We start from the raw sequence: 17,377 nt of genomic DNA, 5'->3' as shown, positions 1-17,377 counted from the left end.
TTGTTGGGAAAATGGTGATCTTTTCAGAAATGCCTTTCAGTATTACATTCAATGTAATGTCACAGTGGGTTGTTCTTTTCTTCCCTGTAAGATGAAATTTGCTTGGAGCCAACCCACTTTAATGACTAGGTTTTCATTTTTATTTTTGTCATTTTATGTGACCATGGATCTGTATGGTAGCTAGATCTGAAAGCTGTAACCACCCCATAAAGAGCTGGGAATAGAGGAACAAAACCTGACCCAAAAGACAAATTGGAAGTGGGTCCAGGGTCCAGGGTCCAGGACCCAGGAGCAAGTGCATCCATTGGGTTGACCCAAACCCCTGCCCCATTGGACCCCCAAAACAATGACTGACCACACCCACACCACCCACCCACCCTCATGCCCCCCAACATAAAGAAGCCTCCTGCTCCCTTCTCAGAAGTCTGAAGTGGTTGTCCCTCAAATTGGAGAGGGTACCTTCACACCTAGTCTGCTGCAGGGCAGCTGGCCTTAATCTCTCAACAACTTCATGAACAAGGCACGAGGCTGAAGCTACTGTCCGTCAGTTTGTGGGGTACACTGACCTTCTCCTTTGTTGGGGACCCCACAATTTTACTTGTTCACTCCTCACAAGTAAGCTGCCAAAGTGTGAACATCTCATTATTATTCTCTCTCTCTCTCTCTTTAATTTTGGAATCTGAGCCATGGCTCCTTTCTCCTCCTTAGTTGCTTTTTTTTTTATTATTATTATAAAATTTCCATTTTGTACTTTTTTTTTTTCATTTTTATATTTATGATTATGAATTAAATTTCTATGATAAAATGTATAAATTGAGAAATAAAAATGGGGAAAATTCATCTTGAAAGGAGAGACAATGAAAAGCAAATGCAACTTGCTCTTAAATCTGTACTAAGATCAAAGAATTTATTATTCTATGATGTGTTTGGTACCGATTTTCAAATATAATCATGAAAAATAATTTTAGAAATATTACATTTATGAAAAACATTCTTTAATGTTTTATAAAAAAAAACCCATTTAGAAAATAAAAATATTTTAAAATATATTTTAAAAATAATTTTTATGTTTGATGTTTTAATTTTAATCCCCTTCGTGTCGGTATAATTTTCTTTAAAATATACATTAAAAATAATTAAAAAATATTCTTTAAAAAAATTATAATTTCAATTTTTAAGAATAGAATTTTTTTTCTGTTTTGATTTTTGATGTTCTTGTCAATTTGTAGCTTGAGCAGAGTCCATAGGCAATGGATTAGTTTGTTGAATTCAAAAGGTTGCCAATCACCTCTTCTTTAACCTTTTCTCTTATTTGAATCAATTCACTTTTGACACATTTTTTCACACACAATCAGATAGGAGCAGTGTGATCACTAGTCACCTGAAGTTCTCCTCAGGGATTTGGGAAACCCAAAAAAAAAAAAAATTAATATCCTTGAAAACCCTCTTAACCAATTATATTTTTTGAAACATATATTTTAAATATTTATGAATAATTATTTTTTTTTTCTTAAGAGAACTTGAAACCTCCGACAAATTCAGTGAAATCTTACTTTGATTCAGATGTTAAGGGTTAGTGTCTGGTCGTATTGACACAGATCCCGATAAAATTGAACACAAAAATAAAGGATTAGAGAAGTTGATTAGTCAAATATGGAATACAAAAGGCCAATTTGTGACCTACCACAATGCCATAAAAAAGCATGCTTAGCAAAAATATCAGTATTTGGGTTTGTGCATTGTGGTGGGATTTTCTCTTTTGGCACCATTCAAACCTCTTTTACAGGGAAAGGAAGGTTTTCAAAAGGACAGTGGTTTCTTGATGGGTTAGGCTTTTAAGGAGAAGAAACAATTATTTGGTTGCAAAAGAAGGGTCCATACTTCAAATTATGCAGAAAAGTATGGTCCAAACTTAGAGAAAATCATTCTTCCTCACAACCACTTTTCTTTTTCTTCTTCTTTTTTTTTTTAAAGCCCTTTTGTTTGTTTGTTTGTTTGTATATAAGGGCTAACGAGTGGATTAGGTTTGGGGGATGGTTTTACCATGACCCTTTAGTGAAATATCTATTTATTTTTCTTTTGGTCGGTTGTCAAAAGGGGTAATGTTGTCATTTTTAGTACCATATCATTGGCTTTTTTCTCTTAATGCAAATAATAATTAATGAAAATTACAAGATTACCATAACAAAAAAAGGAAAATGATCTAAAGTCGTGTAAGCGAATCAATTAGTTTTGTTCAATCTCGTCTTAAGCATATTCTAAAGCTAATATCCCTTCCTCTAATCTATTGTTTTCAACCATCGCTATAAAATGGAGTTAATTTCGCCAATTCATTAATTACGTTATCACCTTTTCGTGTTATTAAGAAGTAGTCATTCAAGTCTGTCTCTCTATACATTTGTTCGAATCGATATTTATTCAAATAATGTCAAGGGAAAACAGAAATATACATTTATACCGAATCATTCAAAGATTCATTGAAAAAATTGTTTGAACATGAGACAACATTAGATATTATTAAAATACTTATTTAAAGGGGTATATGGACATGAGATTAAAGTAAATAAACATTTATAACGAATCTTATTAAAAGAGTACGTACAAAGAAATGTTCACGAGACATGGTTAGAAGTTTATCTCTTACACATGCTTTGGTTAAATGGTGACATGTGACCTAATTTTCTCTCATTTAAGTATAAAAGGTGTTTGATGCAGGTGGCTTACACCTAACTTTTGTCTGTTGATACCTTCCAAAATGACATTGCAATGTTGCCTTTTTAGGAGCTTGTGATATTAAAGTATAGATTTCATAGCTTACAGATTATAGCAAGCTTGGTTATGATGTAGAAAAATAAAAATAATGATAAAATTATTAATAACATTTTTTAGAAATAATCACACACGTTTGCTTGCCATGATACACAAAAATTATTAGAAAATATGGTGAAAATTAGAAGATGAGTTTGCAAGTTATTTTCTATTCAAATAAGTAAAAACAGTCAAAAATAAAAATAAAAATTTAGGATATGTTTGAAAACTGTTTTTTATAATAATTTTCTAGTTTACAGAATAAAAAGATGGAAAATATGTTTGTCAATCAAAAACTATTTTCTATTTTTTGTTTTTAAGAACAGAAAATAGAGTTTTTCAGATAATATCTTTTAATTATTTTTTATTATTTTCATTTGTTTTCTAAGGGTTGTTTTAAGAAATAATTATATAAAAATATAGAATAATTAAAAATAAAACACTGGATGTAAAAATTATTTTTAAAAATATTTAAAATAGGTTAAAAACTTTTTAATTTTTTAAATAGATTTTTGTTCTAAAAAATCAAAGCATAATTTTTAAAAACTATTCTCAAAATATATTTTTTTAGAATTGTTTTAAAAAACAGTTACTAAAAAAATTATAAATAACAAAGAGATGCATGAATTTTTATAATGTTTAAGTAGTATAAGATAGAAAAAATTAATAAATATACAAGAAAAACAAAACCCTATATTTTCTAGAGGCATAAAATATTTTATTTCATTTTATTTGAAAATATTTAAAAGGTACTTCAAGAAATCATGCATTAATGATATTAAGTTAAATTAATTTACTCCCTAACATTCTTTCTTGCAAAGTGATCTCAAGAATCCAAACACTTTTTGACCATTGTGGGGGCATAATTGTTTTTCTCCAAAAAAATGAAAATAAAAATTGGTTGGTGATTCTATGATATGGGTCATGGACTTGCCAACAAAAACATTTTACTTTTGGGTATTTGGACACATGCTAAGGGGCTAAGACAACAGCAGTGTATTTTTTCTTTTATGGATTTGGTGATTGGGACAAGCAAGGAACATTCACTAACCTTTGTTCCTTGACCACCCTACATTTTTTTTTCCTTCTTTTTTTTTTTTTCAGGTTTTTTCCCCTTTTTTTATATATTTAATTTTAAGTAGGGTAGGTGTTAATTTGGCATTTAAATTTTTTTACACCTTTTTATTGGGTTTTATTCATTAGATTTTGAAATTTTCGTATATGCATATATAGAATATATATGCGCCTTCTAGTTATAGCATATGTCACCTTAATTTTTAATATAAGAAAAAAAAAAAGTAAGTTCAAATTGAGCATGTCGATTTGGAGTCCAAGTTGGATTTTGTTAAGTTCAAGTGAAAATTAAATTCTTTGTCAATTTTATTTAATTTATTGAGTTATAATATTATTTTAGGCTGCGGAATTCACAATAAATCTTGAATTGGTGAAAATTTTGAGACTTTAAATTAACATTAGAAACTCGTAAATTTTTATCAAACTTATCGATGGATCAGTCAAGGTAAGTTAATGAATTTGTAATTATAGATTTATAGAACTGTTATACAAATAAAATAATTTCACTAATTTGTTTTTTGGAATAGAGATATGATATGTATAGTCTTCTAGCTCATTGAAAGTGGGACATGAGGTATCATTTAGTATATTTTGGAAATCAAGGAAATTAGTGAAGGAATGTCTATACCTAACATTCATTTGATCTTGTTTTTTTTTCTATATTGGGTAGGGCTAAAGATGTTACCAATATAGTAATAATGTATCCATCTCAATGATTAAGCCAAGCTGCTAAATCTAATGATATAAAGGCAAGTCCAGCGGATATCTACTGTCCAAAGCCATTTCTCACTTCTTTATTTTCCCTTTTCTTGTGGCCTATACAACCCTCCTCTCTCTCCTCTCTCTCTCTCTGATAGATAAAAATTTCAAAACAGCATCACCCACACAACCCTGAAATGGAGGAAGAAAGCTAAAAAAAGAAGAAGAGAAAAGATCAGTGTTTAATGCCCACCAACCCCTCTGAACTCTCTCTCTCTCTCCCTCTCTCTCAAAACTTAAAAGCTTCTAGCTACTCTCCATTCCAAGCTCAGAGGCTCAGCCTCATTTCCTCTCTCTCTCTCTCTCTGCCATTTGTGTGTCATAAGAATGAGTAAACAGGAATTCTTGCAGTCCCAGGTACACACCATTTCATCTATATTTTTCATGATCTGAATTCTGAAATCTGAAATCTGAAATCAATTTCTTGTTTGATGTTGGGTTTTATTTCCCTTGCAGACTTGTGTTCTCAAAGTTAATATCCACTGTGATGGATGTAAGCAGAAAGTAAAGAAACTATTGCAGAAAATTGATGGTATTTTCCTCATTTTCCTACCATTTTAGGCCCAGAGAGTACTAACCTTCAGGAATTTAAGTATGATTGCATGCATTTATTTGGAATTTTCAGCTGATTTTGTTTGTTGGGGTGTTTCTTTAGGGGTGTATACTACCATTATAGATGCAGATCAAGGGAAAGTGACAGTGTCAGGCTGTGTAGATCCAGCCACACTCATAAAGAAGCTTGTGAAATCAGGGAAACATGCAGAGCTATGGGGAGTTCAGAGGGGTCCAAACCATCTCAATATGCAGTTCAAGAACATGCAAATTGACAATGGTAAGGGTGGCAAAGACAACAAATCTCAAAAGGGTGCTCAAAAGGGTGGCCAACAACCCCAACAAATGCAGCAGATGAAGGGGTTAAAGGACATGAAAATGGCGCAATTCAAGGATTTGAAGGTGCCCTCCAAAGATCAGAAATCTGTCAAGTTCAACTTGGCTATGGATGATGATTATGATGATGAAAGTGATTTTGATGATTTTGATGACTTTGACGATGATGATGATGATGTGTTTGATGATGGCTATTTTGCTGATCACCATCATCTTAATCCACCTTCCAAGATGATGCCCATGTCCATGATGGGTAAGGGCCATATGCCTCATGGGCCTAATGGGATGATGATGATGAATGGGCATCATGCCATGAATGATAAGAAGGGTGGGAATGGGAAGAAAGGGGGTGTTATTGATATCCCTATACAAATGAAGGGCATGGGTGGAAACAGTGATGGGAAGAATGGCAATGGAGGGAAAAAAGGTGGTGGTGGTGGTGGAAATAACATCAAGGGAGGAGCAAACCAAAATCAGGGTGGTGGGGCTGCTAAAAATGGTGGCAAAAATGGTGGGGTGTCACTCGGAGATGCTAAAAATGTTAACAATGGTGGCGGTGGCGGTGGAAACAAGAAGGGTGCCAATCCTGGTGGTGGTGGTGCTGGAGGTGGAAACAGTAATGGAAATATGGGCAAGAAAGGGGGAGGAAAGAATGATGAGATCAATGTCATGAACAAGAAGCAACCTGGGTTCCATGACATTGATGTTGGTCATCCTGGCAAGGGGGGTGGAAACATTGGCCAGATGAGCCATATGGGGCAAATGGGTCAGATGGGGCAAATGGGTCAGATGGGCCAGATGGGCAAAATGGGTCAGATGGGCCAAATGGGTCAGATGGGCCAAATGGGTCAGATGAGCCAGATGGGTCAGATGGGTCAGATGGGTAATTACCCAATGGGCCAAATGAGGAATATTCCGGCGGTGCAGGGTCTACCTGCACCCTCGGCGATGAACCAAGGATACTACCAAGGGATGGGGCCAGGGAACCCCTACAGCCAGCAGTACATGGCCATGATGAATCAGCAGCGGGCGAACCCAAACGAAATGTTCCAACCTATGATGTACGCACGGCCGCAGCCGGCGATCAACTATGGGCCGCACCCGGCGGTGATGCAGCAGTATCCGGTGTCTGATCCTTACACTCACTTCTTTAGTGATGAGAACACTAGTAGTTGCAGCATCATGTGAATGTGGCATATTACTCATATAAGCTTTAATGTTTTGTTGGGTTTGTGGAAGGTTGATGAGAAATATCAAATGTGCCCTATATGTTATAACTTTGGAAATGGGTTATTTTTTGTACCATTAATTACTCTTCCCTTATATTGTTTTCTTGACAATCAAGTCACTACTAGGGTTTTGATTCATATTTTGAGACTTTGAGGGATTTGGTCATGAGGGTTAATTCTCTTCTCACTCCATAAGGTCACATACCCTAAAAGAGGGTGTTGTAGCTTTTGTCAAGAGATGTCTCTATGTCTTCTTTTGAATCATCAGTCGAAAGCTAATAAGTGGCAATTGAAGAACAATCTTCCCTATTTTATCCAAATTTCATAGTCCACTCCCTTTCATTTTGATGGTGTGTCATATATTTATTTTTAAATTATATGACATTGAGGAGGCATGTACCAAAATTTTAAAATAATGATTGAATTTAATTATATAATATAAGTATTTGAATATATATTATTAGGTGGCCATTGTTTTTCGATTGAATAGATAAAACTAAAATATTTGATTTTTTTTTATTTAGTTAAAGTAATATGTTAATATTAATTAACATAACTAAATTGAACCTATTGAAAATAAGTTTACTATTTTCAACTAAATAAAAAAAATCAAATATTTTAATTTTTTTTTCTATTCAATTAAAAAAACACTATTTTGATCATTTTTATTCAAATTACGGTAATTTATTTTACACTGTGATCATACTTTTCATAAACTCACCAAATTTTGAATCATAAGTGGAAGGATATGTTTATTATTACTCCATTTTTTCATAGATTATTAACATGTTTGTCTTATGTATAATGGTAATACTTGATGAAATCCCAAGATGATCATGGGACATTTTCAGGCTTTTTGACTAGGTTCCAATTAGAGAAATATGATTTTTTCAACATAGTTTTATCATGGTCAAGTGGTGACTTAAAATAAGTTTGACAATGATTTTCAGAAGTGTTTTTAACATTTTTAACACTTGAAAAATAAAAATTTTTAAATGTTATAAAGATCAAAAACACTTTATAGAATCAGTGTCAAACACACTATTAAAAAGATACCCCTTAATCGATGGTATTGAATAGGTTTCTTCCTTCTTGTCATGGCTTCGAGCCGTGTTGTGTCCTTTTAGGGTTACCTAATTGACAAGTACCTAATTAGCAAATACCTAATTTTGGTATCACAAGTTTGCAAAAATAAAAGTTGACCGAGAATGTGCTCTTCAAAAATACTTGTTTCTATGCTTTTTATCTTCCAACCTTTTTTTGGGTGAAGTTGGGTTGTCTGGCCTCTTGACATTATCAATTGGGCTTAGAATATGCGGGCCTCAACTCAAGCTGGGTCCTAGCTTCTTTGGTTATAGACCAGCTATCTTGGCTCGAAACACCAAGCTTAAAGAAGATTCTCAATATCTAATCAAAAGATTTTTGATAATTTGTAAATCCAAGATTCAAAGGAAAAGTGTCCTTTCTTCTTTAAAAAATGTGGGAAAACCCTTCCCTTGTTCAAGAATTTGCAGTCTAAGACACAGAAGACAGAATTCTGGTCCTCTTTCTTTGAGTGATCAGAACTTTTTATTTATTTATTTCTAAAAGTATCTTCTCAAATGCCCATATTTAAAAAATAAATAAAAATAAAAATAAAAATTATTTTTTATATTATTAAACTTTGGAGAAACATGTCCTAAAGAGGTCTGTTTTATTTTTTTGGACAATTGTATTTTAAATCTAGATGAACTCAAAAATTAAAATTTAACCTATAAAAATTACATAATTGATAAGAAGGATATAAAATGTGAAGATACCAATATACCCTTCAAAACTATTTTAAGTATTATTTTATCACAATGTTGGACAAAGTTTTTGATCTAAATTTTTTTTAATAATTATTCTAAAAATTTATTATTTTTAGAAAACTAATTTTTTTAAAATATATCATTTAAAAAAATAATTTTGACATATTTTTAATTATTTTTTAAGTACATAATTTTAAAAATATATATTTTCCAATATGTTTGATTTTTAAATAATAATAATAATTATTTATTTTTATTTTTTTGAAAAATTGTGAATTTTTTTCTAAATCACTAAATTAAATTAAATTTTATTGAGGTTACAAAAGGAACAAAATTTAAATTACTGTTTTTCTACTTTTTTTTTTCATAGTCATAAATGTCATTTTTGGAAAGATAAAAAATTTATATCATTCTTCTCAATTTTCACACTTGTTCCAAGTCTTGAGTTTAAATAGTGAATATATATAAACTAAAACTTAATTTTTGGACCCAATTAAATCCAAAACACAATTATTCTTTTATATATATATATATATATATATATATTTTATTATTTATTTATTTTTATTTTTATTACAATCAAATCAGAATCTCTTGTCTTCCTCTCCTTATTTGCAAGGTTAAGATGGAACTTTTAGGACTCTCCCCTAATGGATTTTGGACTCCATAGTAGTGCATATCCCATGTACAAGGGTCCATCTCTTTTTCTCCATTTAACCCTTGTTTGATAATCCTACTACTTTGGCCAGTGAAAGGGTGAAGTTGGAGGAGAAACCATCACTAAGATTGGCCACCTTATCCAATTTGGCTCTTTTGAAGTCACGGTTTGAAATTGAGAAAGGAGAGTAACAATATGATGCACTTTGGCTACTGTTCTAAAAACATTATTTCAAGCTTGATTTGAAGAAGGAAAATGTTAAGGTGTAAAAGGGATACCTGACTGATGAAATATATATAGTGAGATTTAAGCCGTTAAATAATGAGACAAAAAATTATATACGTGATACCATTAGATTAGTGATGTTTCTTTGATAGGTATAAAAAAAGTACAATTCGTTATTGTAGTTAAATCGCTTTAAGGTAATAGATTGTTACTAACTTGATAAATAATAATAATTATAAGTAGAAAATTTAAATGTTTTTAAAGAAAATATAAATGTTTATCTGGGGTAAATATGGAAATAATATAAGTAATAGAATGATATAATATATAAGTACGAAATATAAATAAAGTTAATTAAATAATAAAATTTTATCTAATATATTTTTTAACTATTTATCGTTATCATAATTTAATTTTTTAATATTTACTAAAAATCGAAAAATAGAATGTTTTTAAGTTATTAATTATTAGTATTTTTAATTTTAATAATATGTAAATAAAAAAAAACACATATTTGATATGTTACACATTTTTGAAAACTATGCAATATACATGGGAAAAGTTACAACTAGATGTTGATACAATTTTACCAAAGTTCATATTTTAATGCACAAAATAGATATGTAATAAGATTATAAGAGTGTGCACACAAATTCCACATATAATAGAAAAAAAAAATCAAATTTATATTAATTTTAAAAATAAAGAGATGAATACAATCTTCTAATCTCATATAAATTAGAGATCTAGTTTGTTGTTTTGTACCTTTTAATTACATTTCGAAATCCATTGTAGCACAAACTATAGTCAATGATCTTCTTGAGTTCTTTAGTACTATGTAAATAGTGTTTTAGTGATGATCATGATGATTATCGGAAGAACATCAAAACAGGAAGATATCGAGATCATGGTGTGGTGGCAGCTAAAAGTTGTGGCAAAATGGATTGGGTGCCACCAGGAGATACTAGCAGTGGTGGTGGTGGAAACAACATCCAGGGAGGAGGAAATCAAAATCAAGGTGGTGGGTCTGCTAAAAATGGTGGCGGATACGATGGGATGTACTAACCAGGGTATGTTAAAAATATTAACATTGGCGGTGGCGACAGCCGGGAAAACGAGGATGAGGATGCTGCTAGTGGTGGTGGTGGTGGTAGTAGAAACCATAATGGCCATGTGGGCGAGAAAGGCGGGGAAGGAGGTGGGAATATGAACCATATGGGGCCGATGGATTCCAGCGAGGCAGAGTCATCCGACACTCCGTCGACGAACTGTCAAAGGATGAGATGGGTTCAAGGAATGCCTACCTCCATCAGTACGCTCGGCCACGGTCGGCAATCAACTATGCCCCAGCGCCGGTGATGCAGCCATATCCGGTGGTTAATTCTGACGTCCATTTCTTTGGTGGAGAGAAGACTAGGGGTTGCATCATCATGTGAATTTTGGGTTTAGTGCAAGGTGGATGGGAATATCAAATGCGGTGCTTTTATATATCGAAGGTGGACAGGAATATGAAATATACAAGTGTGTTACTTTGCTAAGTGAGAATAAGCTTAGATACCCAAGGAGGGTTGTTGCTTTCCCTCCAAATTTTAAGGTCATTTTCTTCCATCTATATATATGTTGTCACTTCATTGGAAATTTCAATAATCACTTTTTGGTTTTTTATTAAAATAAGGTTGATTTGATCAATTTTTGAGTAAAAAATGAATCCCACCAATGTAATTAATTTATATATATGATAAAAACCGAATAAATCATATTTAGAGTTAAAAAACAAACCAAACTAGGTCTTTTAAGGTTAGTTTGGTTTGATTTTCATAGATCAATTTCCACTTAACTTTAAGGTCTTTTTTTAGTTCTCAATCCAATTGTAAAATATTTTTGTTTGTTTTGAACCCAAAACCCATTAATTTGAGTTTATATTAGGTCTTAAGCTTATTTATTTTTAAAAATTAATTGAAACCAACTTAGATTTGATATTCTAAATATAGTGAATATATTTATAATTAACTTGACCATAATATAAAAATAATGAATTACTTCAATAGAATCTAATTTTTTTTTAAATTATCAAATATCAATCAATTATATATAATTAAGTTTTAAAATGTTTGTTTGGTTTGGTTTTTATTAGTTAGGAGACAAGAAAATAAAAAACCAATAAGGTCAGTTTTCAAAATTCTTAAAATCAAATTGACCTTTTTTATTATTGTAAACCAAATCAATATGACCGGTTTGATGGTTTTTCTAGTTTTGCTTACACCCTTACATCACTCTACAAAAAAAAAAAAAAAAATACCATCATACTAAGTATTCTTATCTAATCTTATTTAGATAATTATAAAGCAAGGATATGATTAAGCTATAAAAAATTATTATCAACAAAAAAAAAGGTATAAAAAAATCACTAAAATATCAAATTTTGGTGTAATAATTCTTCAACACAATAGAATTTTCCTAAAAAATATGTTTCATGCCTCTTATATTCACACTCATGATTTGTGAAATTGGGCGCATGTTTAGCTTTGGACCCTAGTTGGGGGTAGCTTGTAAGTAACTTAGAGTATGCATGATTGACTTTCCAAAAGCATTTTTAACATAAAAGTTGTTTTTAAAAGAAACATTAAATGTTTGACAAATATGAGAAAACATTATTAAAAAGTAAAAAAATTATTTGTAATGTTTTCTAAAAAACCCATTTAATAAGTGATTCTTTAAAAAATACGTATTTTTTTAGAGAAAACATTCCCATTAAAAATATATCCTTCATCTCCTCTCCAAACACCCAATGTCTTTTTTTCCCCACTATTTAATTGATCTTATTGATGTAGCGTATATATATATTTTGATAATTATGAAAGCAATATTGAAAGAAAGAAAATTTGTAAAATGATATTTTTTTTAGTACACTTAAGTATAAAATATTTTTCATGCACTTCAAAGGTGTTTTCTTCATCATCTCTTAAGTTTAAAAATAAATTTTTATTATGAAATTTGATGAATATGTGTTTTAACTCAAAACCTTAAGTCTAATTATTTCTAAATTGACTTAAAAAGGTTTTTAAAGGTGTTATACAAGTTATTGGAAGCTTAGAACTAAAAGCATGAGTTTTTTTTACATTTGTAGGTGCAATTGGCTAAGGATGTCTTGAACTAGTTGAACCAATTGGGGAATCGACTCAACTAGTTGGGCTCGTTGATTGATGTCTGATTAAGGTGCACACTTTTGTTTTAATCCATGCATATAAGGATTTAATTAGTTTACATACCTTTTGTTCCTTTACAAGAACCACAAATTAGGTGAATTAGACTACTCAAGTTACAAACCTAACTATTACGTTGGAAAGTATTTCAAATTCTTAATATGTATATATAGATTTGTTATAATAAAAAAATATTGTGTAAAATATTTCTTATATTCCTATCTTATTATGATATTAAATTTTCTTGTAGAATAAGAAAATTGATTATAAATATATCTATAAGTATTTTAATTCATAAAGAAAAAGGGTATGAGATAAAATGGATTTTTAAGACTATATGAGATAGATAGAGATGAGAGGAAGAACATGTGACCCAATAGAATAAAGGAGCTCATAATTCATAGTGTAGATGCACGGAATGAAAAAAACATGAAATGTTTCAAGTCAATAATTGTATTTAGTAGCTTCTACCTTCTCCATAGTACAGTTGAATGATTCTCTCATTTTATAGTTCATGGTGTAGATGCACGATTGAAAAAACATAAGATATTTCAAGTTAATAGTTGTATTTAACTACTTTCTCTATAGTATAGTTGAATGATTTTCTCATTCATGGATTAGGTTCAATTGGTTGAACCACGTTGAAGCTTAATATTTTTGGAATCAAACCTTGTCTCAATCCTAACCACAAGTCTCGTGGATTGGACCGCTCAAGTTGCAAGCCTAGCAATTACACCAAGCACCCAATTAAATTCAACCCTAAACCTAACCCAAACCCAAATTAGGCATGGACTAACATCCCAAATCTCTCTCTCTCTCTCTCTCTCTCTCTCTCTCACGCACACACACTCCGAATTTAAGTAATTTTTCTTGAACAGACAATATGCACTACGCTAATTTTTTATTCACCACCAGCCCACATGTTTTCCTTGTGTTTCCTTAATCCAGGCCTTGCTACAAATTCTATTCTGGCAGAAAATTAACAGAATTTCCTTCCTGGTTTCTTTTCATCCACTGTTCCGAGAGCATGCAGTTTCTTACCAGCTATCGTGTTGTCCGTCTTTCAGGGCCTTTGTGCCCAGGTGTCTGCTCACAGTTATTTATCCCTCCATGTGTCCTTGCTGCTCTACCTCTCAATACCCTAAACCTCCCCCACCTTGTCTGCTCTAAAGCCTCACTATCGACCACCCGAAACACACATTTTTCTCTTATATTTCATCAAATACTAACCAATTTAGCACCCAAGTTGATCACTCAATGCGTTAATAGATGTTTCTGGGTGTTGATTTAAACTTGATTATCGTCGGTAATCTCGAGCCCTCTTTGATTTTGGTTAAAGTTCAGCTGGGTTTAGGATCCGGGTGCTACATTTTTTTTGGCTAGCAGAGTGGGGTGGGCAGTTTGTGATACAAAGAGACACAGGCTGCATGGGAGGTGATACATGTCTTAGTGCCAAGTGCACACCTACTCTCATTGTTATCATGTCGAAAGTTGTCCATATCCTCCTCTTCTTTTTCTAAACAGAGTGTGTGGACATAAATTCAAATGTCACTCGGAATCCTTCCAAAAACAAGAAGCATCAACCACCTTTCATGAGCCATGACAAACATGTAAACTTGTCACCTTACTCGATATGTTTGCCAAGTAATCCCACAAATTCCAATACAATTCTTCTATAAAGAACACCGTATGCTCTCCCTCCCTTTCACCACTGCCCCATTTTCTCTACTGCGCGCAATGGCTCCCTCTCTTCACTGCCTCCCCGTTTTCTTTGCTCTTATCATCTTGGTAGCAGCTGATCAGCAGCCCCCAACCACTCTCCTGACTAATGACAGTGTCTCTTCCAGGCCTAATGCTCTTGTCCTGCTCGTTAGCAAGAACGAGGCAACGAATCTTCATGTAGTAGACATCCAAAAGAGGACTCCTCTGAAGCCAGTCCCCCTGGTTCTGGATGTAAATGGGCGGTCGTTGTGGGTTGATTGCGAGAGCAACTACCTGTCATCAACCTACAACGCCCCACAGTGCCACTCCACTCAGTGCTCTAGAGCCAACCTTCACGACTGCCGCACTTGCTCGGCCCAAACCAGGCCCGGCTGCCACAACAACACATGCGGGCTCAACGCGGCGAACCCTATCTCCGGGGAGACCGCCTTCGGTGAGCTCGCCCAAGATGTCCTCTCAATTCCATCCACAGATGGGTCTAGCCTCGGGCAATTGGTCACTATCCCTCAGTTCCTCTTCGCTTGTGCGCCTTCCTCTCTGGCACAAAAGGGGTTCCCACCTGCTGTACAAGGAGTTGTTGGCTTAGGCCACACTTCGATTGCCCTACCGACTCAACTGGCTTCCCACTTTGGATTCCAACAGAAGTTTGCTCTGTGCCTCACTTCCCCACTTAACCATGGAGTACTTTTCTTGGGAGAAGCCCCCTACAGACTACATCCCGGCATCGACGTCTCACATCCACTAGGCTCTACCCCACTATCCATCAGCAGAGAAGGCGAGTACTTCATACAAGTGACATCAATAAGGATCAATGAGAGGGTCGTCCCAGTGAACCCGGCCTTGTTAAACAGAAGACCTGGTTCGACTCTGATCAGCACCACAACGCCTTACACCGTCCTGGAACACTCAATCTACCAAACTTTCACTCAGTTCTACGCGAACCAGATGTCGTGGGCACCCCGGGTGCAACCAATTGCACCCTTTGGGCTGTGCTTTGACGCGACTAAGATGACTGCAACGCAAATCGGGCCTGAAGTTGCTAACATTGATCTTGTATTGCACAACCGTAACAACGTATGGAGGATTGTTGGCGCAAACTCAATGGTACAGCCGCGACCTGGGGTCTGGTGCTTAGGCTTTGTGGATGGAGGATCCAACCCTAAAGCTCCAATTATTCTAGGGTCATATCAGTTGGAGGACAATCTTCTGCAGTTTGATCTGGCTAGGTCAAAGCTGGGCTTCAGCTCTTCGCTGCTATTCCGTGGAACTCATTGTGGTAACTTCTTCGTAGGCTCCGCCCAAACCTCAGCTGCAAAGGAGGAGAAGCATGTGTAGGCATAAGTGTGATAGCTTCTTCCTCTTTTTTGGTGTATTAGATCATGTACATCTGAAGTTGTACTTGTCTTTCTGCACTAAGTTTTTCTAAGATGAATAAATAAATGGTGGGGTGATGTTGTGTTTATGATGGCAGCCAATTTTCAGTCAACTAACATGTTCGAATGGATCATAGATTATCAAGGCTAGACATAATTGAACTGAATTGAATGGTGAAAAATCAAGTCTCTGCAAATTCTTCCATAATCTAAACAACCCGGCCGGATCCCCAAAAATGCCCATGATCACCATAGAAACACATCATAGATCCTAACCAGTGTGCATGTGAATTCAAAAATCTAAGCAAGAAAAATGATTTGTATTCAAGTTTGAATGATGGCTGTATGATGAGCATCATGTCAAATTCCATAAAAGTCCGCCATATTTTTCATTGGATGCTAATTGGTTTTCAGATGGATTAGACATCGACACTGATCCGTCCATCAGCAATGATGAGAAAACTCAAATGAGCAAATCTGGATTAACTTCCAAGTATGAAAAATGAAACCTTAAAAAACCATGCAAAAAAGCAACGTTGGATTCAATGGATCATTCTTTATACTCGTGGTATTATTAATGCTCATACCTGCATCAATCTATACCTTCAACAACTCCAAAACCCTTTATTTATGCTTGTCCAAAAGTGAATAAATGCCAAATATTTAAGTTAATACATACAAAATTAATCACATATATACCAAGAGAGAGAGAGAGAGAGAAATTCCACAAGTGAATCTTTTTTAATCTCTAATTTCTTTATTATTGGATTGTAAAGTTTGAATCAATTTTATTGTATTTTGCTGGGGATGTCGGGATTTGAGCTTCCCGCTAAGCTCGTTAGAGAATTTTTTTTAATATGATGAATAACGAGTTTGCCCTTATTAAATATTTAACTCTTATATATTTTAGGTTTTTCTTTTTAGATAACATAATCATAATTGAGAATAGTTTTTTAGAACTTCATCATTATATTGCCTCACGTTTCTTTTGATTAGTAGATTCTTGAGTATTTGTGTACTCTATGGACATAACCACGTTAAAAGTCTTATCTTTATATATATAGAAAGAGTATCTTTACACTTTAATATTGTTATCAATGAGTATAATTTTGTTTGCAAGATTGGAGCAAGGAGGTCCTATTCACAATCAAGTTATTTGGTGGAAATCATCACCTAACATTGATTCCTTTCACAATCAAGTTATTAATTGGATGTGCGGGTGAGTGTAAACTTAGGTGGTTTATTTTCAATTAATTAGTAATGATAAAAAGTAGGTGGCACTCACCCTTTATGTAAGATTTATTTTCTATTTTTGTATAAAATACTTTTTTTTGTACCATTGAAAAATAGAAGGATTATGATATGTCTTTATCATTGTAATCTTTGCTCAATTCAATTCATCTTCACCTCTGCCTGAGCTATTTTTTAAGAACTGGTATAGACAAAAAAAAAAAAAAAAATTATCTTTTTTTTTTTTTTGAGAACTGTTTTTTTTTTAAAAAAAATACCAAATTAGCTATAAATTAATTAAAATCATATAATGATATATACTAAGCAAATTATTAATTAATAATTAATAATTTATAATAATTATATATGAAGAATTCTATCTACTAAAAATGTAACCATCAAGTTTTTGAATTAAATT

General features: G+C 33.1%; 2 protein-coding genes across 2 annotated transcripts; both read left to right on the top strand.

Moving 5' to 3' along the window:
- The first annotated feature begins 4,666 nt into the window (after positions 1-4,666).
- On the top strand, positions 4,667-6,896 carry LOC104881400 (heavy metal-associated isoprenylated plant protein 33). The gene is made up of 3 exons (XM_010661527.3): positions 4,667-4,998; positions 5,098-5,173; positions 5,297-6,896. The coding sequence occupies exons 1-3, from the start codon at positions 4,969-4,971 to the stop codon at positions 6,715-6,717; spliced, it is 1,527 nt and encodes a 508-aa protein (XP_010659829.1). The 5' UTR covers positions 4,667-4,968; the 3' UTR covers positions 6,718-6,896.
- A 6,875-nt stretch (positions 6,897-13,771) lies between these two features.
- Positions 13,772-15,818, top strand: LOC100240860 (gamma conglutin 1). The gene has a single exon (XM_010661528.3). It carries the CDS (start codon positions 14,324-14,326, stop codon positions 15,689-15,691), a length of 1,368 nt encoding a protein of 455 aa, XP_010659830.3. The 5' UTR covers positions 13,772-14,323; the 3' UTR covers positions 15,692-15,818.
- The last annotated feature ends 1,559 nt before the right edge of the window (positions 15,819-17,377 follow it).

Source organism: Vitis vinifera, chromosome 14 (assembly GCF_030704535.1).
Source record: "Vitis vinifera cultivar Pinot Noir 40024 chromosome 14, ASM3070453v1".
In the NCBI taxonomy this organism is placed as follows: Eukaryota; Viridiplantae; Streptophyta; class Magnoliopsida; order Vitales; family Vitaceae; genus Vitis; species Vitis vinifera.
This window is presented reverse-complemented; position numbering and strand designations above follow the sequence as displayed.

Excerpts from the sequence above, each read along its gene's own strand:
- LOC100240860 (XM_010661528.3), top strand. The coding sequence starts at position 14,324 with ATGCTCTCCCTCCCTTTCACCACTGCCCCATTTTCTCTACTGCGCGCA.
- LOC104881400 (XM_010661527.3), top strand. The coding sequence starts at position 4,969 with ATGAGTAAACAGGAATTCTTGCAGTCCCAG. Across the intron at positions 4,999-5,097 it reads AGGAATTCTTGCAGTCCCAG|ACTTGTGTTCTCAAAGTTAA; the intron begins GTACACACCATT and ends TTTCCCTTGCAG. Across the intron at positions 5,174-5,296 it reads ACTATTGCAGAAAATTGATG|GGGTGTATACTACCATTATA; the intron begins GTATTTTCCTCA and ends GTGTTTCTTTAG.